The sequence below is a fragment of the Falco biarmicus genome, chromosome 4 (genome assembly GCF_023638135.1).
Source record: "Falco biarmicus isolate bFalBia1 chromosome 4, bFalBia1.pri, whole genome shotgun sequence".
Taxonomy (NCBI): Eukaryota; Metazoa; Chordata; class Aves; order Falconiformes; family Falconidae; genus Falco; species Falco biarmicus.
Window position 1 is genome coordinate 83740928 of NC_079291.1, and position 26720 is coordinate 83767647.

Below are 26720 nucleotides of genomic sequence, written 5' to 3' on the forward strand. Positions count from 1 at the left end.
AATGCATGCACCCTGCCAGCACACCATGCCCCTTTGGAGACATACTTCTTCCTCCTCTCCTCTGACTTGTTTCTCCCTCCCCTGTGCCCTCGCTACACCTTGGCTACGCATCTGCTTTTTTATTGCCTCTCTGCTTACAGCAGATCAGCCAAGCGAAGGCCTGTGTGAGGTGGAGAAAGCAGAAGTGACTCCATTAAGTCTGCTGCGAGCCCTTACTGCTCTTCTGTCTTGCCATCAGAGTGAACATGAGATCCAAGAGACAGCTACCAGACCAGAGCTTAGAGAGATTTATTGATCCAGTTTATTGTTGACACCAAGAGCATTTCTTAGCATACATCAGCCCCGTGTCAAACAGGCGCCATGCTGTGTTCTGTATCTGCATGAGAAGTTTATACACATTCGAGCTGTACAGTATTAACAAATGGGGAAAGTAAATACATCCTGCTGCTCCTCCCAGGAGAAGCAAGCCCTCATGCACACTAGTAAATAGCAAGGTTTATTTACAATTTTTTTCAATACCTGACTGCACTGTGAGGAATATCCAGCTGCAGGGCTGTTTCCCACCTCCAGGGATGACTGGAGAGTCAGGCTCAGTGGGGAGCAGGGGGTTGCGTTGGTACCGCTGGAACACGCCAGTGCGCAGCCGTGGTACTGTCTAGTGCAAACCAGCCTCCCTGAGCCCCGGCTCCCAGGCAGAGGGGAGCAAGGAGTGCATGCAGTTTGCCCAGGGGCTCTAGGCAGTCCATCTCCTGCCCTACAAAGCTGCCGAGCTCCGTGGGGGATGACGGGCCAGCATACCTACTTGATTCAGGGGAGTGAATCACCAGGACCCTGTGGGGCCCCGAGCCTTTGCTTGCCTGCCTGGTACAGCTGAGTCAGTGGCAGGAGGGACGCATTGCTCCCAGTCCCTGCTGGGGCAGCACCCCAGGCCGGTTGGTGCCAGCATGGCCTAGCAGAGAAGCAAGGCACTAGTGTCTTGGTGAAGGTGCTTTGTCCACCTTGCCCTAGAAAAGGCAGGCCAGGCTGTGTTGAAATCCAGTAGTGGAGTGTTTCCCCTGCGTGGATTAGTTTAACATCTCTCTCCTTCTGTGAAGTTGAAGACTAAGCACAGAAACCAAAGCTACAGCAGTGAGGTTTAATTAAGGCCAACCCTCTTAAGCATCCCTTTTTTAGCATCACGGTTGTCAGAGCACTGTTGTTGGGAGATGCTGTGGAAATATCTGATTTGCTGCCAGAGCCTAGACCATGCTGGTTTAAGTGCAGGGTGTGATATAGGGCATTGCGGCAGGCTGTTTTAATAGGGTTTGGCTAAAGTAGGTCTCGGTACCTGTCTATATGTGGAAATGAGGTTGGGTTTATCCCGTTAATGTTGCTAAAAGCACAGGGAGGACTTGGCGGGTGTGGAGGGGACCGGCCAGCCGCACGGTGGAGCTGCCACCTCAGCTCTGCTGCCACCGCTGCTGTTGGCAGCAAACAGCAGAGCTGTTTCTGGGACATCCAAGGCTGACCTTCCAAAGGGAACCTCTGCTGGCTGTCATCACCCGTGGGCATGTCAGCAGCACACGCTTCTGAGGTGCTCTGAGCAGGGCAGGATACAAGGTGGTCTTAAAATGGCCTGGCAAAGCTGGAGGGAGAGGACCAGAACACAGTGCCAAGATGTTGTTGGTCTGCCTGGGCTACTGTCAGCACACCTGGGGCCTGGCACCATGCGCTGCCGGGCTGGCTCAGGTTCCTGGTGGCACGAAGACACCGTTCCCAGCTCGCAGGGACCAGGGGCAGGCACAGAAGCACTAACCTGGCAGTAGCCCCTTGGAGAGGGCAACAGCTCCTGTGCGGGGAAATTGCTGTCAATGCCCCGCGCTGCTGGGTCAGTCCTGGGGGCCTTCTGCCAGGATCATGGTGCCAGAGCCAGGCAATAGATCTGCTGCATGAGCGAGGGCGAGAGAGTCCTTCTCTTCAAGGGGTTTTCCCCAGGACTCACAGGGAACTGCTGGTGGTGTCAGCCCTTTGCTGTGGCTGCTTCCCTTCCCGAAGCAGGGCTGGGGACAGCGTGATCGTAGCCCAGCAGCAGAAGGGCACCCGACTTAGGGTAGTACAGCACCAGGGAACATAACTCCCAGGAATGCATGCTTCTTGGATTTCCACTCCTGGGTGCTTGTGCTGGCTTTACCACCCCCAGAGCTCGGCACAGTTTTTCCAGCCTGATGTGCCAGCACCTCAGGTGGCCGCTGTTGTGGTGAAGTCCAAACCTGCCCCACATGCTGATCTTTAAATCCCAAAGGTGTTTCAAGTCTTCTGCCTGCCAGCATGAAAGATCACATAGGGCTGCCAGCCTAGAGGAACAGAGGAGCCTGCCTACAGTCCCCTTGCTGGGAGCATCCCCTTCCTGCCCCCTGCCAGAGGGGATGAAGGACCAGAAAAGCTCCTGAGAAGGACAACACAGGGTATGAGGTGAGGCGGGGCAATGGATCAGGAATGATGCTCCCAGACAGTGCAGTGGGAGAAGCGTGCACCACCCTTGCATGTCCTTTCCTCTGCTGCAGCGCAGGGAGAAGGTGTCCAAAAGCAAATCCAGGGCAGTTGTGGAGTCGTGGTCCTCGCTCTTGCACTCCAGGCTCCCCGAGGTCAGCCTTACCAGAGCTGCACCTGCAAGCTGCTGCAGAAGGACCATTGTACCACAAGGACTAGGAGGAAGAGGAACTGGAACTGATTTTTTTGGCTATTTCCATGTCCGACTTGGCAACCAGAAACCGCAGCTTCTTCCCTCCGGAGCGGATGAGGTCCACCGCGCTGCAGAGAGCAGCAACAGGGAGGTGAATTCTGGCTCCCCGCAGGCTGGCAGCCCCCCAGAAGCCTGCCAGGTCAGGGACATTCGCAAAACACCTGCACTCACTGCTCTGTCCCTGCTCAGTGTTGGAAGCGGGGTCTGTTTCTCTTCTGCCTGTAGCTTTACGGAGAGCCTGGCTGCCAGGCAAGCACTTGCCAGGGTGAGGGCAAACAAGGTGCACCTGAGCTCTGCCCCCTCCCACGGCCTTTGAGAGGGTGAGATGGGGCTGGAGCAGCTCTGCATTGCTGAGACCCACCTCTGGAGCTCTCGTTTGTTTCCCAAATGTGCTCACCAGCTATTGCTCCCTGATGCCTCTTCCAACCCTCCCCAAAGAGCTGCCTTCCCCGCTTTCCAGTGTCCTGTGCAGGTTGCTGCTCTCTCTGCAGCTTGCTTGTACTGCAGCATCCTCTGCATTGTTGGCCGGGAGCGCAGCACCAGGGACTGGGAGACCCTGTGCAGTTCTTTGCTGCAAAATGGCTGAAAACCTGGATTGGAGCAGTAACCCCCACGGTGCTGATACCAGACCGGGCCCTCTGGCGACTCACCTTTGGTAGTCCGCCCCAATGAGACTGGTGCCATTGACAGCCAGGATGCGGTCCCCAATGGAGAGCCTGCCGTCGGTGGCCGCGGGGCTGTCCTCGATCAGGGTGCGGATGTAGATCCCCGGGGAGCAGAGAGGAGTGTGCTGTTGGCAGGGAAAGGCGGTGAGTGACCAGCCAAGGCAGAGGGGACACAAAAGGTTTGTGGTCCCAGCGGGCTGAGCTCCCCGGGCAGGGTGATTCCTTCCCACAGTTTAGCACCTGATGCCAGGTGGGACCCTGGAAGCGCTGGGGAACTTGATGGATGGGCGCTGGGGGTGGTGTCGGTGACAGTACCAGGAAGGAAATGCAAGCCTTTGGTTTTATATCAATTTATACACAGAAAGGAGAGGTGGGGGCAACCTTTTCTTGTTCAATTTAATTAAGAGTAAAGCATTGTTAGCCTGCAGCCATCTTGGGATGGGAGCTCTTTGCTCACGGCTGTTCCAGGGGCTCGGTGATGCCCTGTTTCCCACTGACTAATGCACTGCCGTGGAAGGCCACTTAGTAAGATTATCCACCACACTAAGCCAGACTGCAACGCCACCCTGTGCGACGAGAGTCTGGTGGAGCTGTTCTGGCACCCGCCGAGCCCCAGCTTCCCTGGCCACCCGCTGAAGGGTGGAGGAAAGACCTCGGCTGAGTCATTTTCCTTCCACAAGAGCACTGAGCCTGTTTGCTCTCTCCAGCTGCAGCACAGCTGCGATGGACTTTGCATGCACAGCACAGCAACACAGAAGCAGAGATCTGGTCCTCCCAGGAGACCACTCTGTGCCTCATTTTCCCCAGGAGAAGCAGCCTAACTCCCGTGGGAAGCCATTAGCTTCTTTGCTGGCTTTTTTTGGGGTATAAAACATGCCCTATGTGTCCCACGTCAGCTATTTGGAGGGGCATGGAAGGAGCCCTTCCCATGATTGTCAGGAACTCACCAAGCCGTCGATCAGCCCCATGCCCAGCCCGATGGGTCCTCTCTCCAGCTCCACCACAAAGACATAGCAGAAGTCATCGGTGGCAGAGCTGCGGCTGGAAGACTCTGGTGTGGGGTAGTCGTAAGGGGTCGGGGAGCATCCTGGCAATGCAGAGACAGGCTTACTGCTCAGCACCTCCCAAACCCAGCCCCACAGCCTCCCACAGAAAGCTGCCCCCCAAAACCCCATCAAAGTCGACCTTGGGTAGCCCCAGGGCTGATTTTCTGCCAGGGCAGGAGCTGGATGAGATGCTTCCTTTGCCCTCACCTGCCTCGTCCAAGCACTGAAAGGTCCCTGCAGGAACCATGTGTATGGGGAGGAGAATGGTAGCAAACACCCTCGTGCCCCAATCCTGCACCCCCACAGCGGGGCAGTGCCAGCTTTCCGTACCTTCAGGGGTGCTGCCTTTGGTGCCGTTCATCCCGTTTCGCCGGTGGTCCTGCAGCCCCTTGCCAGTGCCCTGTGGGGACTCTGGACTCCCGGAGTCAAAGTTCAGAGGGGTGGTGGGTGGCGTCAGCAGGCAGGAGGGGTCTGGGGGTGCTGTGCCAGCCTTGGGGGCTGGACCCGTGCCCAGCTGCAGCTGCTGGAGCTTCTCCTGGAGCTGTGGCTCGCCAGTGGGGTGCTCGCAGGGGCAGCCGTTGGTGGCCAGGTAGCGCAGGGGGCTCCCCTCCGGCGCAGCACAGCCCCCCCGGGAGCTGTAGTCCTGGGTGATGGAGCTCCCCAGGGCAGCTGCTGGGCTCTCGCTCACCTCCAGGACACCTGGCGTCGTGTATGCCTCTTTCTTGAGAAGGAGAAAAATGCTCTGTGGGACCCTCCACGTGTGCTTTCACCCCCTACCTGCACCCCACCCCTGCTTTGCAGGACTTGTCCTGGCTTCCCAGCACAGCTCCCGCACCCCAGTTCTGTGGCCAGGGCCATGCTGGGGATGCTCACAGCCAGCCAGAAGGGGACTCCTGGTCATGTCCCCGCTGTGGGATCTCTTTGGAGGGGGACACCAGGGGAGCACAGCTCCTTCTGTGGCCCCAGAGCTGGGGCATATGGCCCCAGGCTGACCAGAGGAGGCAGCCGTGCCTTGTGGGTGCTGCAGTCAATGGGGAAAGGGTGGGAGAGGAGCAGGGGACCTGCTGGAGGGACACACTCCCCAGGGAGCAGAAGACAAATGGCAGTTGATCTTAGCACCCACAGCACGTCTTGCCTTGCCCTCCCTGTGCTTTATAGGCATTAGCTAATTAGTGCTTTTGTGCACGCCTGCCTGGCTACGTGGGGACAGGCAGGGTGCAGGGCGGGGAGGACGGGGGAACGCACAGGGAGAAGGGAAGTGCTGCCTGCAGACATCCCCCCTTCCTCCCTCCTCCCCACTAACGAGATTGCTGGGACTAGCCTGTCCTTCCAGCTCACCTTCCCACACCCCCCAGGCTGGGGGATTAGCAGCACTAATCCTTCCAGCAGCTCTACATGAGGGCATTGCCACAGCGCCAGGTTGCAGGTGAGGGCAGCCAGCCCTTGGTGCTGGGCTTGGAGGTGTCTCCAGAGGGAGCCAAGACTACCTGCCCACCCAGGAGAGGAATAGCCCCTCTGGGGGGGACAGGCTACCTTTGGGGGTGCTGAGTGTGGCCCCTCGATGGTGTGGGGGCTCTTGCTCTGCAGGCTCCAGAGGAAGTGGCGGATGTAAAGGAGGTGTCGGTAGATGTTGTCATCCAACGTCTCCACCTCCAGGTCCACTTTGAAGCCTCCACTGGGCAGGATGATGGGTGGGTGGTTGTCGAAGGACTCCAGCATCTCATCTGAAAGGCAGAGGGAAAGCGGCTAGCACTTGCCCAGGCTGTACCCTGCTCCTGCCTCCCGGCTCTCCGCCACATGTCATCTCCCTGCCAGGATCAGGGATATGGGGAGCTGCAAGGCAGCAGCATCCCTCACTTGGGAATGCAGAAAGAACCCCCAAGTGTGCAATATCCATCCCATCCTTTGCAATATCTGAATTGTAGGGGCATGGTTATTCCCGATTGCAGTTCCTACAGGAGCCCCAGGGAGGGGAAGGAAATTTTCTGTTTGGTTTGTACATAAAAACCTTGGAGCAAGCCTGTGGGTGACAGCGGCATGGTGATGGGCACAGCACTGAGTGTGAGGCCAAGGGCTTACCAGGCTGGAAGGTGGCTGGGCTCTCCTCCTCGCCAGGCTGCCACGCTGCGATGCAGCCCACATCCATCACTGCCTGGCACTCACTCAGCACCCGGTGGAGTTGCGCAGGGCTCAGCGCCGGGAACTCAGCTCGCAGGGATGCCCAGGTCATCTGAGTGAGAAGATGAATGGCAGAGGTGAGGGGCTGCTTTCTTGAGGAGCAGGGGCTCACCAGAGGTTAGGGAGGGAGATGCTGGGCATGACAGAATGAGCCTGAGCAGCCCCTCTCCAGCACTGCCCACCCACGGATCCACCACCCCAGGAAGGGGCAGCTGGTGACAGATTGCAGAAGAAGGGATACATCTCTGCAGGGACCCCCAAACGCCAAGCAGGGTCTCCCCTGCCCGTGCCCAGCCCAATGCCACAAGCCCCTGGCGGGGCATCCCTCACCTGCACCAGCTGGGACCCAGGCATGGCCAGCAGGTTGGCCACGCTGGCCAGTTTGGCGAAGAACTGCTGGGCGAGCTGCTCAAAGCCGGCGCCGCGCAGCCACTCCAGGAGCAGCCGCACGCTGGCCCGCAGCTTCACCCCCTGCGACCAGTGGAAGCAGCCGAGAGAGGAGCCTGAGGAGGCAGAACATCCATCAGCACGTGTTGGAGAACAGCCCGTCTGTCCCCAGCCTTTGGCCAGAGCCCAGACCCAGCCCCAGGGCAGCAAAACAAATGCAGGTTATTGTCCCCAGCACCCTATAGCTGTAACTCCGGGTGGTGGCTGTACCTCACCTGGCACTAACAGCAGGCAGTGAGGCGGCTCTGTTAATGAGGGCTAATGAGCACCTCAGTTACAAAGCAGGCTGCAGTAGCCCATTAATGAGCTGCCCCTCCAAAGTGCTCGCAGCCTCCTCTGCTCAGGCTCAGAAGGGCAGCCCTTTTGCAACGGGTGAGGATGGGGCGCTTGTGGGGTTAAACCCCTCCTGGGAATGAGGATCCTGGAGGCAGAAGCTGGGGATGCCCTTGGCTCTCCATAATGGTGCTGAGACCTGCCTGTCTCCAGCCCCCCCAGGCTGCTTGAAGCCCCCTCCTGTACCCCCCGTGGAGGGTCTCCCAAGGAGTCGGTCCCCTGTGGGTTACCCAGTCCAGGCTGGGTGTTCGAGGAGGACTGACCCTTATCCAGGAGCTGGTTGAAAAGCAAGGTGTTGGAGAAGAAGAAGAGGTAGGCAAACATCTGGGAGGTGATCTCCGGGTGCACTTCGTACTGGCGGAGCAGGTCCAGCGCTGCCTGGTAGATGAGCACGATCCTGCGGAGCTCCTCAGGCAGCGGTGGGGACGCGCGCCAGCTCTCCCGGCCCTCGCTCTGGAAGGGGTTGCATTCCAGCAGGGCAGGGAGTGACACGTACAGACACTGCAGAGAGAGAGAGCGGAGAGTTCACATCACACCGATTGTGTTTGGGGTTTTTTTCTTTTTTCTTTGGCATGAGCCAAGCTTTTCTGACCCCATCACCTTCACAAGCTGAGCAAACCCCAGCGACACTGCTTTGGCAAGGGGCTGATCCTGCTTACCCCTGCCTCGATGCACTCTGGTGTTGCGCAAGTGTTTAAAAAAACAATAATAAGCGAACATATCTGTCACTTTTAGCAGCTGGAGGTGACAGCGTGGGATGGCTCTGCTAAAGGGATCTGAAAATTGATGTGAACTGGGACAGCAGCTCGTCAGCCGGGCATGAGGGTGAAAGAAAAAAACAGGACCGATGGGGGTGACCTGTCCCTATTGCTGAAATGGGAGAGCAGCACCCAGCACCCACCTCTGCCAAGGGTGCTGCTCCGGCAGAGTGGCACGGGAGCAGCCCCTGCGTCCCCACACGCTGATGCCAGCGCACAGGCAGGGCTGCCTGCACACAGCAGCCTTTCTCCTGCCTCACACTGCCTGCTCTGTTCCCTGCTCCCGCTGCCGCCCGGCTCTCGCGGTCCAACGGCGACGGTCCAGGGGCCCCTTCCCATTGCGCCCTGAATCGCACCATTATGCTGCGCTGGCCAGAGCCAAGCAGCTCTCCCCAAATGCCTCTCCTGAGCCGCTGCACTGCAGGCAAGGAAACACGCCGCAGTAATTCAATACTTCTCCTGGGCTGTGACCAAAAATCGGGGCACTTCAGCCCAAAGGAAAACACCTCAGCTTGATGCAACTGCCAGAGAGCAAAAGCGTAAAAATCCCTCCTGCACAGTCCAAGAGCTGCTGGGGGTGCTCATGCTGCCGCCATGGGACACTGCCGCCCTCCCCGAGGAGCATGTACCTTGGAGATGTAGTAGACGCACTGCTGGAAGGTGTACATGATCACCTCCTCCAGCACCGTCATCGCCTCCTCGCTGGCGGTGATGGTCGAGGAGAACAGAGACTCCTTGGAGCCTACAGGGCGGAGAGGAGGATGGGGAGCTAAACCTGCAGCAGCAAGGCGGCCGAATTCACCGCCCCCCAAATTACCAGGGTGGGGGTTATTAGTGCTCATTAGTTATTAGCCCAGATGGGGTGGCATCACCACGGGGGCATCCCTCAACAGGGGAAAAGAGGCTGCTCTCGCCCCAGCGCCCATCTGCCACTCCCCATGTCTCACCCTGGCGCAGCAGCACGGTGGCCCCTAGGGCTGCACCCATCCTGCCAACAGCTGCTCTGGCCTACGAACATTTTAACTTGCTGCATAGACCAGAAGGCTTCTGAGGCTGATTTAATCTATTTTTCCTTTTTTTCTTTCTTTTTTTTTTTTTTTTTTTTTTTTGCTGGCATTAACAGAGGCTCACCAGTGAGAAATTCTGCAGGGCCACCTGCAAAACCCGGTGCCCCCACAGCAGCCGGGGGTGCAGAAAGCCATCCCCGTGGCATTAACCACAAGCTGCCGCGGCAGAAAGAGGAGGTTTGGCTGCAAACACAACACAACCCGGCCCCAAAGCCAAGCAGCACCGTGGCACTGTGCAAGGCTGCTCCTCCCACACAGATTACCCCAGTTTGCACTGTGGAGACATCCCTGCTGATGAGGATTACGGGGGGTTAAAGGAGCATCTCAGGGGCGCTGACCATTGCTTGCAACCGGGGATTAGCAGAACAAAATCACTGCGGCTGGAGAAGCGTCCAGCCTTACCTCTGACGTCCAGCTCCTCCTCCATGCTCTGGATGTAGGTGGGAGACTTCTGCTGGACGAAGTAGAGGACCTCGATGGCGTTGGCCATCCAGAAGAGGATGTGCTGCAGGTCCGGGAGAAGGTCCGTGATGGTGAAGCGGGACAGGGTGGCAGGGTCCTGGCTGGGGAGACATAGCAGGCGGTTACGGCAGCTGCTCCTTGGCATCCCCATTCAAGCTTTTGGGCAAAAAGCAGCCAGCCTGGGGCAACGTCAGAGAGCTTTTGCATCCCTTCACCCCCACGCCTAGCATCCCCCTTAAGACTTTACAAACAAAAAATCTGGTGGTTCCTGCTCTGTAGGATGACAAAGGGGACCCTGCAGGGACCGGGCTGGCTGAAGGCTGCCTGGCCTTTGTGGGGTGACACTTTTGGTGGAGACTCCCCCTAATACAGCTGAACTGCAGTAAATACGCATGGCTGAAGAGCAGCTCTCCCCAAGAAGTATGTGCTGTTCCTGCCAGCTCTGGATGGTTAAACTCAGCCTGCCTGCACTGGGCTGTTCAAAAATAAAACAAAATAAATAAAAAGCATCTGGGAAGTTTCTCAACCGCTGAACTGCTTTCTCCTGCTGTAGGAAAGGCCTGGGAAGCATCCTCAGAGCTTGTCCTAAAGGAGAGCGCACAGCAAGCACCAACAGTCTCTCCAGATGCTGCTTTGGGAGCCTGGATTTTGGAAAAGGCTGGGAAGCCAGCCCCCCTGGCACCGCTGTATGGCCCCAGAGTGGTCCTGAACTCGGGACGCCCTGTGTCACCATCCCTGGATGCACACATGCCACAGCAGCCCCAACCCAGCCCCACAGGGAGGTCTTATGAATGGGTTGAGACCCCACGCTGGGGACATCCCTGCTACATCCCTTGGGGATGCTGAAGCTACATGTGCAAAGCCTTGGGCAGGTCTTGGATGGGAGAAGACCCCAGAGCTGCTGCAGGTCCCAGTCCCTCCAGAGCTCACCTGCCTTTCCAAGCCCATGCATTCCCAAGCAGGAGCCTTGCAGGTACTGTGGTGAAAGGACCAGAGAGCTGAATGCATGGGATTTAGCAGGAAAATTCAGCATGCATTGGTGCCGCCAGGCTGGGAAGGTGGTTTTAGCCAGCCACAGGCTCCCCTTACTCATGGAGGAAGAACTGGGTCGCGTTCTCCCTGTTTTGGGGCAAAACAAGGAAGGGCGGCAGGTCACTTACTGCTGGGACTGCTTTTCGGCCAGCTCCCGTGTCCGTTCCTGGGCAGGGAGAGAAGGGGAAAGCAAAATGAAAACCAGTGGGATGGAGTGGCACGAGCATCACCCCAACCAGCACTCGCTGCCACCGGGGGCCAGGCTGGAGGAAGCCCCCGGAAAGGGGGAGGCATCCAGCAGCACCCCCAGCCCACCAACACCCCCGTCCCACCGCTGACTGACCCACACTGTCCTCTGGATCATTTTGGCTGCTTTGAGCAGCAGCTGCCCAAAGTCCCCTGGTTCGAAGCTGGTGGCCGAGTGCTGGATGCAGAGGCAGAGCAGGAAGGCGGGTGTCAGCTTGTGGTCATCCCCCCCCGGCTCGATCAGGGTCATGATGCGCTGCAGGAGCACGTCCTCATATGCTGGCTCGAACTCCAGCAGCAGCTTTCTGCGGGGCACCCTGGGGCTGCTGGTGGACGAGGGGCCCTGCTTTTTGGTGGCAGGGTCCCTCTCCTTCAGCAGGCTGCCGCAGGCTCCGCAGACAGGGGGACCCTGGGGGCCAGCGGGGTGCAGGGCTCGCAGCCTCAGCAGGGTCTGCGCCGGCAGTGGCTGCGCTTTCATGGGGTCCTTGTAGAGGAGCAGGTAGTAGAGACCAAGGGAGAGGAGGTCCCCGTGCCGCAGCACGACCGTCCGGGCCACCTCAGCGAAGTTGACGGAGATGCCAGCGCCGGCGATGGGCTCCAGCACCAGCTTCTCCTCTGAGCGATGCCGGGAAGGTCGGAGCTTCCTGATGGTGCAGTGCAGGGGCAGGATGTCGGGGGCCGACAGGCTGATGCTGGGCTTGCTCGCCTGCGTCCTCTGGCCCACCGTGTGCTGCTCACGGTTCAGCAGGTAAACCAAGCTGTCCTGCCAAGTGGGGAGACGCAGCATGAACCGGGGAGGCGGGGGGAGAAGGGACTCTCCTCCCCACCATGCAGTGGGTGCTGCAGCCTCCCGCTGTCCCCCGCTGTCCCCCCGCCTGCTGCACCTTTGCGCGGCAGAAACACGTTCCTCTATTTTCCTCGCTGCTGAGCAGGACAGCCGCGATCCCTGCTTTGGGCACGCTAATAAATGGGGACGATAACCCTGGGCATGCAGTAAACGGGGTGCTTTGGGCAGAAGGAGCCCTCCCCCCACCTCTCCCCCCTGCCCCACTTCCCGCAGCTGCTTTTCCTTGCCACCTTCTCCCCTCAGACTGCAGCGCTGCCTGCATGCCCCTGCCCCAGGCAGGCCAGCGGGACCCCTGTCAGCCCAGCCACTCCCTGCCCTGCCCCCTCCCCCGGCCTGCCCCGGGGCACCTCACGGAACCACCCCGTGCCTCAGTTTCCCCAGCTGCGCTAATGGGATGGCTGCAGATGGGTGAGGGCTGCAGTGGCGGTGTCGCCAGATACTCCACGGGGACAAAGTAGCCATTAACTACAAGAGCTGTCCCAGTCTTTCCCAGTTCTCCAAGTGCCTCCAGCGCTGGCGAGCAGGGGCTCCCAGACGCGCTGTCTCCTTGACGCTGCTCATTACGTTTGCCGCTAATGAAGCAGCCAGACAGGGGACAGGGCAGCGCAGCCATCACCCGCAGAACCGGGCCTCCCCTGTCCGTGGGATGCTGCCCCGGGACTGGCCCTGCATCCCTCCGGGGCATCGCCGGGGGGTCGCAGCTCCGGGCTCCGCTCCCCCCGCGCTTGGGGACAGACTTGGCGACAAGGCTGCGAGTCCCAAGCTGGCACCGCTGGTTTTCTAAAGGACGCTCCTCCGCACCACCACCCCCCCACCCCCCCGACGCCTGCAGCTCCGGCCATGCAAGCAGCCCCCTTCCCGCGGGGGGGTGGGGGGGGGTGGAAGCGGGGGGTGGGGGTGAGCAGGGGGGCGGCGCGGTGCTTACATGCTGCTGGCTGTAGCCCTGCAGGAGCAGGAGGTGCGGGGACTGGTAGAGGGAGTACCGCATGCTGCCGCCGCTCCGCGCCGCCGCCGGGCTGCCGGGCAGGGTGGAGCAGTGCCGGGGGGGGGGTCCGGCCCCGGACCCGGCCCCCCGAGCCGCCGGGCCCAGACTGGTCTCGCTGAGGCTGCGCCGCAGGGCCGGGGGGGGGCCGCGCTCAGCCCCCGCCGGCGCCCGCCGGGCCCCCCGCGCCCGGTGCCGCTGCAGCTTCCGCGCCTGGGCGTTGATGCCTGCGGGATGGGGGGGAGCGGCGTTCAGCCCCGCCACCCCCCGAGCCCAGCACCCCATGGGGGGATGCTGCGGGGGTGGAAACGCGGACGGCGCAGCTGGAAGCCTCCCCGGGGCGACATGCTCTCCCTGGGCTGATGTCCCCATGTCCCTTGTCCTCCCCGAAGGGTGACACCAGGACACGAAGGCGGAGAGTTTCATGCCGCTGGCAAAAAGGGGGTGCCCCAGCCCTCCCCGGCCCCGCAACCCCACTGACCGGGGGGCAACCGGCCCGGGCTCAGCGGCTGCAGCATCCCCCACCCACCCCAGCCCTGCTGCCGTGGGGAGAGGAAATCTCTGCTAAAAAGAAATTTAGCTCGATCTTTCCCCTCGCCCCCCCCCAAAAAAAAAAAAAGCTTGGATGCTGTTTTGGGGCCTTCAGCCCCCAGTGGCCAGCAGCAAGCGGGAGCTGCAGGGAGCCCCCCCAGTCCCCCCAAGCATCAGCCAGGCATGGGAGCTGCAGTGGAGCCTGCCTGCCTGCCTGCCTGCCTGCAGCAGGAGCAAGCTGTAATTAACTTCCCCCGAGCATCAGTTCGGGCAGCGCTGTCCACAAGAGGAATGGGAGCCGGAGTGAAGGAACAGGCCTGGCTGAGCTGCCAGAGCAGCCCCCGGCGTGACACCCCCAGTGCCGGGGATCCCCATGGCCCCTCCGTGCTGCAAGCGTGGCTTGAGCTCTGCAGGAGAAATAAGAAGTTGCGGGTCCGATGGGTGATGTTCGTACCTCGGGTGGGCAGCCTCCTGGGAGCGTGTTGCTGGCATTCAGGGAGGACGAAGAGAGGGGAAAAAAAACCTAAAGGCTTTTGGTGGGAGCAGCGCTGCAGCAGTGTCAGTGCAGCAGGAGCCAGAGCCCCGCTTACGGCTCGGCCCACCGGCGAGCAGGCTTTGGCTGCCGAGATTTGGGGACAGCTGGCAGGATTTGGGGATGGCAGAGAGGAGAGCCTGGTGCCCAGGGCTGCTTAAAGGGACACTCACAAGCTCAGACCCCCCTAAAAGAAGTCATCTGCCTTATTTGGTGAGGAATGGGCTGCCGGTTCTGAAACATTTTTTTGTTTGTTTGTTTTACACTGAGCGCTCCTTTGCTGGGAAAATGAAAGAGATGGGGATGGGGAGGGAGAGGGAGAAAATAGCCCCTGCTGTTTACATGCCTTGGGATTAGGCATGGCCAAGCCACCCCCAGTGGTCCAGCGCCCCACGTCCTTCTTAAAAAGGCAATCAGCCCTGCTCACGCTCCCATCACAGCCAGTGGCACAGCACGGGGTGCCTATGTCCCACAGACGTGAAATATGGGTGGGTGGGCAGGTGGGGGTGCAACCAGTCTGCCTGGGCAGGAGCACAGCCCAAGCCATGCCGCTGGAGATGCCAAGGGCCACCCCAAAGGTGTCTGCAGGAGGCCTTGGCTGCCCCCAGGAGCCCCGTTCCCAGCCCAGAACATGGAAATGGGCCAAAGGGATGAAGGGCAGCCAGGGCGATGCAGGTCCCAGCCCGGCCCGTGGGAGTGGAAAAGAGGGTCCGGATCCTGGGGAGCAGCTATTGCTGGAGCTCACTGCACTGGGACGGAGGGGGGGCTGCCAGGACTGGGGTCCCATCACCCAGAGAGACACGCCATCACCAGTCCCTTATCTAGGGGAAAGGAAGCTTCTGTATTTATTTTGTGTAGGAAAAAAGCTGCTTTTTTACTGCCAATAGAGCCCCCGTCACAGACTGCCTGCTAACCCCGGAGCTGTGCTGGAAAGATAAACACAGCTCTTTTCCTGAGCGTAACGAGGTCCCTCCATAAAACGGGTTAGATTTGTTCAGTCCTCTGGTAGTGTTTTCTCCTCCCGAGCGTGTGCAGGTTATCCCACCCAAAATGCTGGGTGAGGATCTCCCATGCGGTGTGGCTGGGGCAGAGCCGGCAGCTGCTAAAGCCACATGGCAACGCGGGTGGGAATGGGGCAGGATCACACCCTGTCCCTTAGAGAGAGCTGGGCACCCCAAGCCTGGGCACTGTGGACCCCCTGGCCAGCATCCATTGGACCCTGCCAAGCCACTGCCTCTAAACCCATCCCACATCCCAGAGGAAAACCTGTCAGTTGTGGTGCCCAGGACCTTGGCTGGGATCTACCTCTTTTTCAGCCTAGGAAACAGGCTCCCTTTTCCTGGCTGAGAAATAAATGAGTCAATAAATAACTCCACAGGCCCCAGGAAAGAAGAAATATTTTGAATTTACCCCGGAGGGGCTAATGCCAGGCTAGTCCTTCCTAATGTAATTGCTACGCAGACCCTGCAGGGAATCCTCCCTGGATGCAGTCACGCTAAGGTATATCAAAGCCAGATCCTCAAAGGTACCTCCCAGAGCATCTTTTAAAATAATAGGCCTAACTCTGAAGTTTCTCAAGTTGTGCCTGCAATTCAGCCTCCAGCCTCTCAGGAAAGCCCTGGCAAGCTCAGGACGTGGTGCAAAATGAGGCTGGTTTGGAGGAAGATGAATGCCATAAAGATGTCAAATGCTGCACCTCCCGTCCAGCACCCACCAGTTTGTGGGTGTTTTTCCCAGGTGTTCCCTAATCGCTGCCTCATCGCTCCCTGAAAGCAGCAGTGCCGCGAGAGAGGGTCTCTGCCTCGTTTACTGCTGAGATGCTCTACCTGTGCTGCTAATTAGTGGTGTGAGGAGTGAGTGCCTTCCTCCCCACTGGGAAGCAGCTAATAAACTAATTAGGATAATGGGTAACTGAGTAGATAAAACTCTTAAGCTATTTGCTAACAGGTCATGGATGGGTATGGAGCCTTTCTCCTAGCTACCAGGCAGTACACCAGCTTGTGCTACCAGTGGTCCCAGTCCTGCCACTCCAGCAACGGTCAGTGTGTGGAAGGACCCTGCAGGTATTTCCCTGGGGATCCTGCTTTGCAGTATCCCTGTGCTTTTTTTGTTTGTGGTTTTTTTTCTTTCTTTCTTTCTTTCTTCTCCCCTCCTAGGGAGCTGCAACCCTAAAGCCCCTTTATTTTTGCACAGATGCTGCATTTTCCACACCAGTGCGTCACCACCCTGGGCAGGCAGCTGGTGCTTGGCAAGGGGACCCCTACCAGCTCGAGGCTGGTGACAAGGGTGACCCCATGGAGGGCATTTGCACTCAGTCCCCATCACACCAGGCATTCTGTGTCTTTCTGGGGTGCTGGATGAGGGGTAAGCAGAAGTCTCCTCCAGACATGCTCTATCACCCTCATCCATCCCCAGCAGTTTGCAGGTGGGGTGGGGAAGTGTGGCCCCAGCCCCTCAGCATCATCCCTCTGGGCAGTGCCACTGGCACAGGGTGAGACCAGTGACAGAGCCCCTGGTGCCACCGAAAGAAAGGGCTGCAGGAGTGAGACTTTAACAGGTAAGACAAATAAGGGCCGTGTAGTCTGCAGAGCAGACAGCTTAAACAAACGTGGGTGTAGGTTTTCTGTCTCGGAAGAGCTTGGTCAGCTACGGAAAATGCCTGAAGGCTGAAAAAATGGAGAATTTCCACCACCCCACCCAGGAGTACTGAAACAAATGAAGTGGCATCTACATCAAAAGCATAACGGGCCTATTTTCAGACCCAGGGCACGCGATCCCATTAAGAGCTGCTCCTCCATCGGAAACGACTGAAGGGTGCCGAGCCCAGGCCAGCCCAGTGCTGCCCATTCCCACACTGGGCAGCCTGGAGCCTACTGCTCCCCAGCCTGTATGGGAGCCTGACCCTCCCTGCAGCTGCCAGCCCACCCAGGATCCAGGTCATGGGTGGGAATGCTTCCCCCTGCATCCAAGGGGGGGTGTTTGAGGCAGAGAGTTGATGTGACCTTGGGCTCAGGCAGGGAGCTGCCACGTGGTTCCCCCCCCACCGTGTGCTATAACCATTGTGCTTGGCTCTTGCCCTTTCCTCCTTTCAAAAGAAGCTGTTTTTAGAGTCACCGCTCTCCCAAAGTGCTTACCATCTCTCTGATCCTGGCTGGAGAAAGAGCTGAAGGGAAGAGCAGAGCATCCCCACCTGCAGCTCCCTCCCTCTCCCTCTCTCTCCCTCTCCATTTGCATCACACACACATCGAGCTGGGACCAGTCCTGTAGCATCCCCTCCCTGGGGAGCAGCCACAAGCACTGGACTCGGCAAGAGATGGAGGGAGCCCTGTCTCACCATCGGGTGCTGATGGACCACCCTGCCCAGCATTAATATGAGGGCTGGGGGCTGCCTTCTGCTGCTCCTCTATCTTTCCCAGTTCAAGGCAGGAGGTGAGCTCATCCCTGGCTCCCCATGCTGATGAAAACCTACCCACAACACAAGCGATGCCCAAAGCTGTGAACTTTGCACTCAGATTTTGGGGTACCCAGCAAAATAGCAAGTGGCAGCTGTGGGGGGTCTAGCAGCCCCTGCTCTCCCCACGGCTGGCTTCCTTCGCTCTGTGCCTGGGCTCCTTCCAGGCCTCGTTAGCCAGGTGGGAAAGGTGCCCTGTCCCTGCTGGTGTGGGACAGGTTGGGCCATTTGTTCTGCTGTTGGTTGGGGGGGGAACCTTGGCTCTCGTTTGTCAAGCAACCAAGGTAATCTTGCATCATCATTAGGTTATTTCTGACAATTGCAACCATTTCCTACAGGTGTGAGGAACTGCTTGGTGCCCATCCCAGCAAAACCCTCTGGCCAACATCTCCTGAGACTGATCCAGACCCCTCTGTCAGCAGGTCAGACCCATCAAGGGCATCATGCAATTAAAAATCTGACTTTAAACCTTTCTGCCCTCATCCTCGTGGGGCTTTTATCTGAGGGTGGGAGGATGAAAACTTCATTGCTCTGTGCTGGGGTCACTTATTAACCTGCTGGTTCCTAATGATGCGCTTATCTCCTCCTGCCAGCCCTGGACTCAGTTGGGCACCTCCGGGGGGATCTCCTGCCCTAAGTTGCTTTCTCTTCATGAGCTTTTCATTTTTTTTAACTGTTCCTGTGGATTTGCCTGGGGTGTCTGGCCTGGGGGATGCCCACAGGGAGATCGGGGAGCAGGGCAGTGCTCTGCCAGGCACAAAGCTGCACTGAGGCATGGGACACCGTGATGCTGATTCAGTGACGGGGACAGCAGGCAACACCTGATGGTCTTGCCTGCTGCTGCCCAGCCACCAGTGGGGGTTTGCTATGAACCCCTAGACTGGCTGGGGTAAATATCTGAGGTTGCAGGTAGCCAATGTATGCGAGAGAGCACTGAATACCAACTCTGCCCAGAGCCTTGCAGCTCAGATGTGGCTGTTCTCCGCCTTCCACCACACCCCCAGCGCACAAAACACATGCAAAAGCTGCCAGCGTGGGGTGCATGTCCCACAGGCAGTTCAGGGGGGTCACAGCTCCCCAGCCCCTCTCCCTGCCCCTGCCCCCAGCTCTGACCTGCAGTGGTGGTGTCCACATCCCTGGCTGCCAGCTCCTCCACCTCTGCCCTCCTACGCAGCTCCAGCCGCCGTGAGAAGCCTTCCCTGGGCTTCCAGAGGTCCTGGATGAGCAGTGGCTTCTCGTGGTCACCCAGGACCCTCAGTCCCTCCATCTGCCACTGCTTCTCAGGGCCCTCGAACCTCCCGATGACATCGCAGAGGGCGTACTGCCCGGCGCTGAGCTGGCTCAGCCCGTAGCGCTCCAGGGCCTCCTTCACCAGCTCCCGCGCGCCCGAGCTGCCCGTCACCAGCACGCTCTTGTAGTTGGTGCCTGCACAGATGTTACCCCCAAAGATCTTCAGGATGCCGGGGGCCGAGAGCTGGGTGGAGAGCTCGGCTGGGTCATCCTCCCCGGCTGTGGGGGAAGCAGAGGCTGAGCTCCGGTCCTTGTAGCTCAGCGTCCGGTACAAAACCTGGGAGAAAAGCCGGCTCTGGCGCTTCAGCCGGCTCTTGGATGGCGGAGCCATGGTGGAGGAGGATCCATAAAACATAGCGCGTGCAGTTGTCATGAGGCGCAGCTGGGCAGGGAAGAGGAAAAAGGGGAAGGTCAGCAGTTTGGAGGCCAGATGTGCAGCAGGGAAGACTGAGCAGGAACCAGCTGGTGGCTGTGGAGGAGCCACTGTCACCACCAAGGTGGAAAGGGACAGCAGCAAGGGAGAGCCATTTCCCTTGTACAACCCAAAACACCAGCGGCCAAACTCAGCCAGACTCCAGCATGGTTACCCCAGGATGGATTTGTCCCTGAAAACATAGCCCAGAGTGGCCCCAAATTTCTGTTGTGTGTATGAAGAGGTCCATCTTGCCCAAGCAAAATGCACTGGGAGGAAAGCAGAGCCCAGTGCAACTTGGCGGGGGCCATCCTGGTCAGGAGCCAAGGCATCAGGAGTTACTTTCACTAACGAGTTTATGGAACAATCCCATTTTTTAGAGGCGAAACAGAAAGCTCAAGTGCAAATTCAATCACTCTGAGGTCACCGCTAAATGCTTTTGCTTACCGAGAGGCACAGGGTGAAAATGGGCTTTAATTAGCCTTTCTAAAAATGTCCTGACTGGCAAATCTCTCGGCTGTTGCTAGTTCGCGGAGGACGTTAAAGCATGCGGTGGCATCACTGACAAGGCTGCCCTTGTCATGTTGGCCAGGGCTGGGCTGCTCGGGGCAGCCCTGCACGGGCAGCGAGCGTAGGAGACATGGCCACAGCTGTGTGACAGCTCCTGGTGGACCACAGTCCCCAGGAATGGGCTGGAAACCACAATGATCTTCTGGCCACAGGCAGATAGCGGTCCTGCCTGATGGCACTGCCGGCATCTGGGCTGGCTTTGAAGTCGCATCCTGGATGCACAACCACCCAGCGCTTGCATCGCACTGATAACGCCGCTGGCCACACCACAAACCACTAGCGGGGGAGGTCCAGAAAGAGAAATTGAGCATTTCTCATTTGGACAGGATGGGGGTTTCTCTCACCTCCAGATTTATAAAGCGCAGGGACTCAGCACACACGCAGCAGGCCCCAAAACGTCCCGTCCATGGCAATTGGAGCATTTTGAAGCAGCAGCTGGCAAGATCCAGCTGTGCACAGCCAGGGAGGTGTGGGGTGCCAGCAGCTTTCCACATCTGCAGCCCCATCGTGCTTGGGCAGAATCTCACTGCCCAAGCAACCCCAACTCTATCAGGCAGAATGATGTCGGCCCTGGAAAGCCTCCAAACCACCATCTAATTCAGGAAGAAAAAGCGTCCCTGCTGCTAATGGAAGAGGTCACCTTCTAACCCAGAAACAACCTCCCTGCTGTGCACAGAGGGTTTCTGCAGGGTGTGCGTCTCCCCCTCCTAGGACCAGAGGCCCACTGAATGCTGCAGATGGGGAAACTGAGGCACCAGCAAGCACTAAGGCTGCAGGACATGCCTGGGAGCTGCATCCTGCAACGCTGCTGCACCCCAAGTCACCCTTTCCCAGCCCCACCAGGACTGTGAAGATGCTGAGGTTTGTTCTTCTTCCCAGCCCGCTGGCTCCAAAAGCGACTGTCTGGGTGCCACAGGGCAGGGAGAGGAGCCGGCAGGTGCCCTGGCCCTGGCACATCGCTGCTGCCTTGCCCACTGAGACAGGACTTAGCGGTCCACCTGGAAAGCAGGGCTCAGCATCGTGTGTCCTGCACCTGGCCAGCCCAGCGCTGGCCCCAGGAGCTTCATCGCAACTTGCTGGGCTCGGGGAAGGCTGTTCCTGTTCCCACCTTGCAACTGGGAACACTCAGGCACGGATGGGGTTAGAGCTAGTGCTGCTCCTCTAGCTGAGCTCAGAGCTGCTGCTCCCACTGGAGACATCCCTGGTGGCATCCCTTTGGGTCTGCTGTGTGACATCTCCTGGGAGTGCCGGTGTGGACCCAACCTGGGGAGCAGGTCAGGGCACTGGCAGACAGTCAGGTTCATGAACAGCTACCCCAGGCTCCTCGTGTGGCCCCACCAGCCCTCATTAACATCAACCAGGAAAAAAAACTACCCCAGTGTCCCTGTGAGACCTTGCCATCAAGGATGCAAAAGACAAAACTTTGTCATCAAATGACTGTTTTCAGTTCTCAGATTTAATCTCCTCTGCCCTGAACTACCTCCAGCACAAAGGGAAACCTTTTAACATCTGCTGGTGGCAAAATGACTCCTCCAAGCCCACATTGCAGGGACACCGTCCTCGCTTCTCGCAGGTCCCTGCCTGGTTTTGAACATGTTATTTATAGCTCAGCTTCTACAGAGCGCAGGGGTGAAGGCATTTCATGGGGGAAAAATAAGAAGCCTGGATCAGGAGAAGCTTCCAGCCTCGTCACCCCATTTTGCAACATCTGGAGCAACACCGGTGTGATTTCACCAGGCTAGGTCACCTGAAAAATCGCAGCCTTCTCCCAAAGACAGTGTAACACGTGGTCTTAATCCCCCTGAGGACTCTGATGGACATGATAAGATGATAACGAAATGGGCTCTTCCAGCATCTGTGTACTCAGGCACACCAGTTACGGGCATCTCCGAGGAGGCTAAAGGGAAACTGTGGTACGTGCAATGCGTCGGGTCCCGCTGCGAGAGGGATGCTCCAGCTGGACCCAGCTACCTGGGGGCAAGCTGCCGAGGGTGCTGCCTGTTGGGCCACATCTTCCCACAGGTTGGTGGGACACATGCTCCTGGACCTCCCCAGCCCGGTGAGCCCCCTCCTCACTGCAGGCAGCCCGGTTCCCCAGCTGTGTCGCCGAAGGACACACACCTGCAGCTACGGAAGCACGACCCCCACCTTCCAAAGAGCCCCCTTCCTCTGCTAACATCATCTCTGTTAATGACTATACAGGAATTAGTGGGATCTGTATGGGGATCCTTCACCTCTTCACACACCATGCCAGACCACACCAAAACCAGCTGCTTTCCACAGCCAGCACTGTCTGTATTTACTCTGCCAAGCTATGACAAACACTTTTGGTATTCACATGGCCACCACATGTCCTTCTACTACCACAACCAACTCTGCAGCCGCCGGGGACTTTTCTCCAGGCCCCTGAGGTTCCTGCTCCCACCACAGGTGAGCTGCCCCTTCCCAGTGCCCCCACCCAGGACCCTGGTGAAGCCTCTCCTTACCTTGCCATCTTTTTCACGTGCCTTTTCTCCTTCCATTCATCCTCTTTCTCAAAACAGGCCTTCTCCCCCGTTGTGCATCGTCCCAGGCGGGTGTCCGTCACACCTCTGCAAGAGGAAGAGGAGGAGCGGTCCTGGGCTGCTCACAGACAGCTGCTCGCAGTGCAGTGGCTTTGGAGGGCTCAGAGGTGCTGTGGCCCTGCTCCCAAAGTGCATCATGTTTGCATGCAGGCTGCTGAGCCTCATATATATCCTGTATAGCTCAGCATCTCGCTATATTCCCCCTGCCTCAAAACAAAAAGCCCAAGTGCTTGCTGCAGGTGAGAGCTGCTAGCACATAGGATGGAGAGGGTACATCACCACAGGGGACTCGTGGCTGGTGACGTGTGTTTGCACATGTTCACCCAGCCACAGCCCATGGATGGGGAAGACCAGCCCAGTCCCAAGCTCAGGCTCTACCGCAGCCGGAATGCAGCAGCCTCGAGGAGGTAAGGTGGAGCAAACCCACCCACGGTGATGCCACCAACAGCATCTACCCCATCGCAAAGAGACAGGAAGAGAAATATGTAGGAAAAGAAACGTTATCAGAAAAGAAAGGTGAATGGGAGGACTTGGGACCACCAACAAGCCCATGGCCTAAATCTGTCTCCTTCTCCTAAGCACTCATATCCCCAGGGACACCAGGCTGGGGACCCGCTCATCCATGGGTGAACAATGAGTCCTGGACCAGCCCTTCCCCCCAGCAGCCACAGCATGCTGGGATGCTCACTGAGATTTGGTTTTCCAGAATCTGAGTCTAATTTTGCTGGAGATCAAGGAGAGCCACCAAACACTGTCCCCTCGCCTCCCACCACGGATCTGCGAGAGCACAACCGCTGGTAACAGAAACAAAGAGGGACAAAGCACCTGCAAAGCGCCTGAAGGGATTTCACGGGTCTTTCTCAGAAAGAGCCAGCAGGGCACAAGAAATACCCTTTATCCATGGCTCCACCGTGACTGAAGACAAACATGCCATCTAATTAAATCACCTAATCAGGACCTCGGTGAGGGCTCCATCCAGCCCTGCTTGCTGGCCCAGTGCTGGGGCTATGGGAGAAACTTCCCACCAGGCGATGGGTCGTGATGCGAAAGGCAAGGGGACGCTGAGCCCACCTCTGCTGTTCGCAGTTTCTTCCGATGACTAATCGCTCCCACCGGTGAAATATTTATTCCTTATTGCCAATGTGTCTGCCTTCAGCTGCCAGGCATTGATTACTGTTACGCTTTTCTCCACTGAGTTAACAAGCTTTTGGCTACCATGCGTTTTCTCCTCTGCAAGTGTATTTAGATGCTTTAATCAAGCCCTCCACATTCCTCTCTGGTTTGAGTAGACTAACTGGATGGCCACCTTGCCTCTTGCTGTAAGACGTTTTCTACAGCCTCTTGGTCCCTTGGTTCCCACATCACCTTCACCATGATGGAGAGATGGGGTTTGGCTGTCCTAAGCCCAGATTTGGTTCCGGTAGCACCCTGACCAAAAAAAGCAAATACCTGCTATGTCTTCCAGAGCAGTATTTCCCATTACCCTGAAAATTTTCAATTCTCCAGCACAGAAATCGGGACACACAGCCATCCCCCAGACACCTCCCGCTGGAGGAGGGAGCAGTGAGCCCCTGTGCTGCCTCTCCCAGCATCTGCAAGCAGCTCCTGCTGAAAATTTATTATCCAGATTAGGGACAGGAAAACACATACAAGTCCGGTTATTATTTTTGGGTGCAAAAATGTTTCCATTTTCCATTCTGCTCCAGTTAGGATGCCTTTCACTTGCCCAGTTTGCCATCCAGATTTGTACAGACTATTAACACTGTGCTGCTCAGGGTCAGCCCCAGGTTTTTCCAGAAATCATTTCTATCTCCTTCCAGATTAGTGATAAAAGCACTGAAACACCGAGCACATGCTACCAGCTAGCAGTGCCCAGAAGCGATAATCTCCTCTGATAACTGCCTTTGAAATGGATCAGGTTTATTTAATACTGGCTTTCTTGACACTGTATAATGTCAGCCCTAAATACTGGACTGGACTGACTTTTTTAATACTGGAAAGTGCAGATTTTTACAAGAATATCACCTCGCATAGCTCAGACGCTTCACAAAAGTGTATTATAGCCAGAGAGTCATCTCTCGCGTCAGAGACTGAAATAATTTCTTCTTGCCAGGAGTTATTTTCCATATAGCCACATTGGATGGCAGGAATTTATTCCTGGTGCTGAAGTCTTTAATCAATTAAAGCCTGAACCAGGTTTCTCCCTCTTCTCCCTGGGAGGATGCTATCAAACCGATCAACCTGTAGCTACCAGGTCATCCTACTCCCTTTTGGGAAGAGCAGCAACACTATTAAAACACTTTTTAATCTTCTGGAATTTCCCTGAGGCTTGTCCTGGGGCTCTTCCTGGGGCCATTGTAGCTCTGCATGGATGGGCGGTGAGATTTCAGCTATAACCATCCCAGAATGGCAACCAGAAAAGCTGTTTCTCCAGATCTCTATTTGAAAAATTTCCCCCTTTTTTTTTTTTTTTTTTTTTTTTTTTAGGGGAGGAGGGGTGGAAACCAGTCAAGCCACAGCCTCAGTCTAATGGCAAAGACCACAGCCTGGATGCTGCGAGCAGTGGGAGAGGCTGCCCCAGCACTGCAATGTGGAACAAATTATAACTCAGAGAGCAAAGGAAATGAGAACACCCTGGACGCGACGGCTTTGACGTGCATTCCTCAGCTCCAAATCCTGCCCCTCTGCAGATCCTGTCCCTACAGCTGAAGCGGCCAGGCAGAGCCCAGAGCCCGAACCCCTCCGCTCTGAATCAGTCTCCACTCCCATTCCGGATCAAGCCCCTGCTTCAGACCCCAGTCTCTTCTTGGCAGTTTTATCCATCTAATCTAGGGACAGATCGGAGGCTGACAATGTCGATGCCAGCCTCGGCACTGTCTTTAGCCGGATCAGAGCAGGTAAACTCCTTACCACGTTATTATTAGCAGCAGGCACTCTGCCATAGCGCCCTGGACCCCACGGCCCAGGGACAGTTCAAGCAGGATATAAAGGCAGTCCCGGTCCTGCAAAGCTGAATTTACAGTCTGTCCTAAAGGCAGCTCCACAAACTGATTATAACGATTTAGGACCCGATTCTCCAAAGGTGACAGGAGTCCTTTTAGCAGGTTTTCTTTCCTTGCTTTTTTCTTTTCCTTATTTTGCAGCATCTTTTGAGCCACCAACGTGCGTCAGCTCTCCAGTAATGCGCACGTACAAATGCCAGCCCTCTGCCTGGGCAGCTCTATTCACACACACACGCAAGAAACATTTCACAAAAAGTGTTTGCTTTCTGCTGCCTTCCAAGCAGCAGAGTCTCAGTAGGCTACCTAATTATAAGATCTTAGCAAAAATTTTTTTCCACCGATAATTAACTGATCCTGGAGAGCGCTGAAAATAAGCACTTCCCAAGCAAGTAGCAAACTCCCCAGAGTTTTCTCTGCTAAAGTGACAACTCAGCATGAAACCGCTCCAGCCTCACGGGGACGCAGATCATCCCAGCGCCTCCCTGCCAAGAGCCAGGATAGCCCGACGGTCACAAGCAGCTGAATACAGGTGAAACAGGGTGTGTGGAACAGCAGTGGGATCCCAAGGAGTGTGCAACGGGACAAGGATCCCAAGGAGCATGCAGTGGGGAGAAGGATCCAAGGGGCATGCAGTGGGGAGAAGAATCCAAGGGGCATGCAGTGGGGAGAAGGATCCCAAGGAGTGTGCAATGGGGAGAAGGATCCAAGGGGCATGCAGTGGGGAGAAGGATCCCAAGGAATGTGCAATGGGGAGAAGGATCCAAGGGGCATGCAGTGGGGAGAAGGATCCCAAGGAGTGTGCAATGGGGAGAAGGATCCCAAAGAGTGTGCAATGGGACGAGGATCCCAAGGGATAGGCACTCAGGAGAAGGACCCCCAGGGGTGTGCAATGGGGAGAAGGATCCCCAGGTGCCTGGCAATGGGACAAGGACCCCAGGGTGCTGTGCCTGCCCAGCCCTCCCCGTCCGGTGCCCGGTGCGCTCCGGCAAGCAGCAGGGCAGCTTGGGTCTCCCGCGGCAACCGGACAAACCCCGCCGCCACTTTCCTCCTGCCTCCACTTTCCAAGGGGACGAGAAACAAACGTTCCCGTCCGAGCGGGCGGGGGGGACCTGCCGCCCCCATCCCGGGGACAGGCTCCCGCCGGCGGGGGGCTCTCGGGGATGCTAGAGGGGGGGGATCTGCCCCCCAACCACCCCTCCCCTCTAAAAGAAAAAGGGGGGTACCTGGGGCAGGGGCTGCCCCCGCGGTGCGCGCCCCCCGCCCCGATACTCACCGTGCGGGACTCGGCGGGGCGGCCTCGCTGCGGCCCCCGGCGGCTGCAGCGCCCGGAGCCGCCGGGGCTGCGCGGCTCGTCCCGCCGCCGGGGCGGAGCGCGGCGGAGCGGAGCGGCACTGTGGCGCCCCCCCGCGGCCGGCGCTGGCAGCGCCGGCCGGCAGCGCCGAGCACCCCGCGCCGCGCCGCGGGTGACAAACGTGAGCCGGCTGTCCCCGCCGGTGCCTGGGCACGGTCAGGGCAGTGGGACAGGCAGGGCTGCGCGGGGGAGGTTATCAAGCCTAACAGGTTTTATCAAACCCGTTCCCCTG

The 26720-nt window shown here is 57.8% G+C and overlaps 1 protein-coding gene and 1 long non-coding RNA gene across 2 annotated transcripts in view; one reads left to right on the forward strand and one right to left on the reverse strand.

Annotated features, from left to right (window-relative positions):
• Nucleotides 1–26510, reverse strand: RADIL (Rap associating with DIL domain). The gene is made up of 16 exons (XM_056336057.1): nt 26411–26510; nt 22058–22162; nt 18413–18971; nt 12729–13012; nt 11054–11719; nt 10839–10876; nt 9619–9779; nt 8779–8891; nt 7655–7892; nt 6942–7114; nt 6513–6663; nt 5967–6157; nt 4764–5154; nt 4335–4474; nt 3373–3512; nt 1–2790 (listed from the first exon to the last, which is right to left on the reverse strand). Exons 2-16 carry the CDS (start codon nt 22091–22093, stop codon nt 2685–2687), a joined length of 3387 nt encoding a protein of 1128 aa, XP_056192032.1. The 5' UTR covers nt 22094–22162; nt 26411–26510; the 3' UTR covers nt 1–2684.
• LOC130148004 (uncharacterized) overlaps nt 25154–26720 on the forward strand; it is a 4716-nt gene continuing 3149 nt past the window's right edge. Inside the window, exon 1 of the long non-coding RNA XR_008821438.1 lies at nt 25154–25666. This is a non-coding gene — a long non-coding RNA (uncharacterized LOC130148004). The remainder of the gene's footprint in view (nt 25667–26720) is intronic.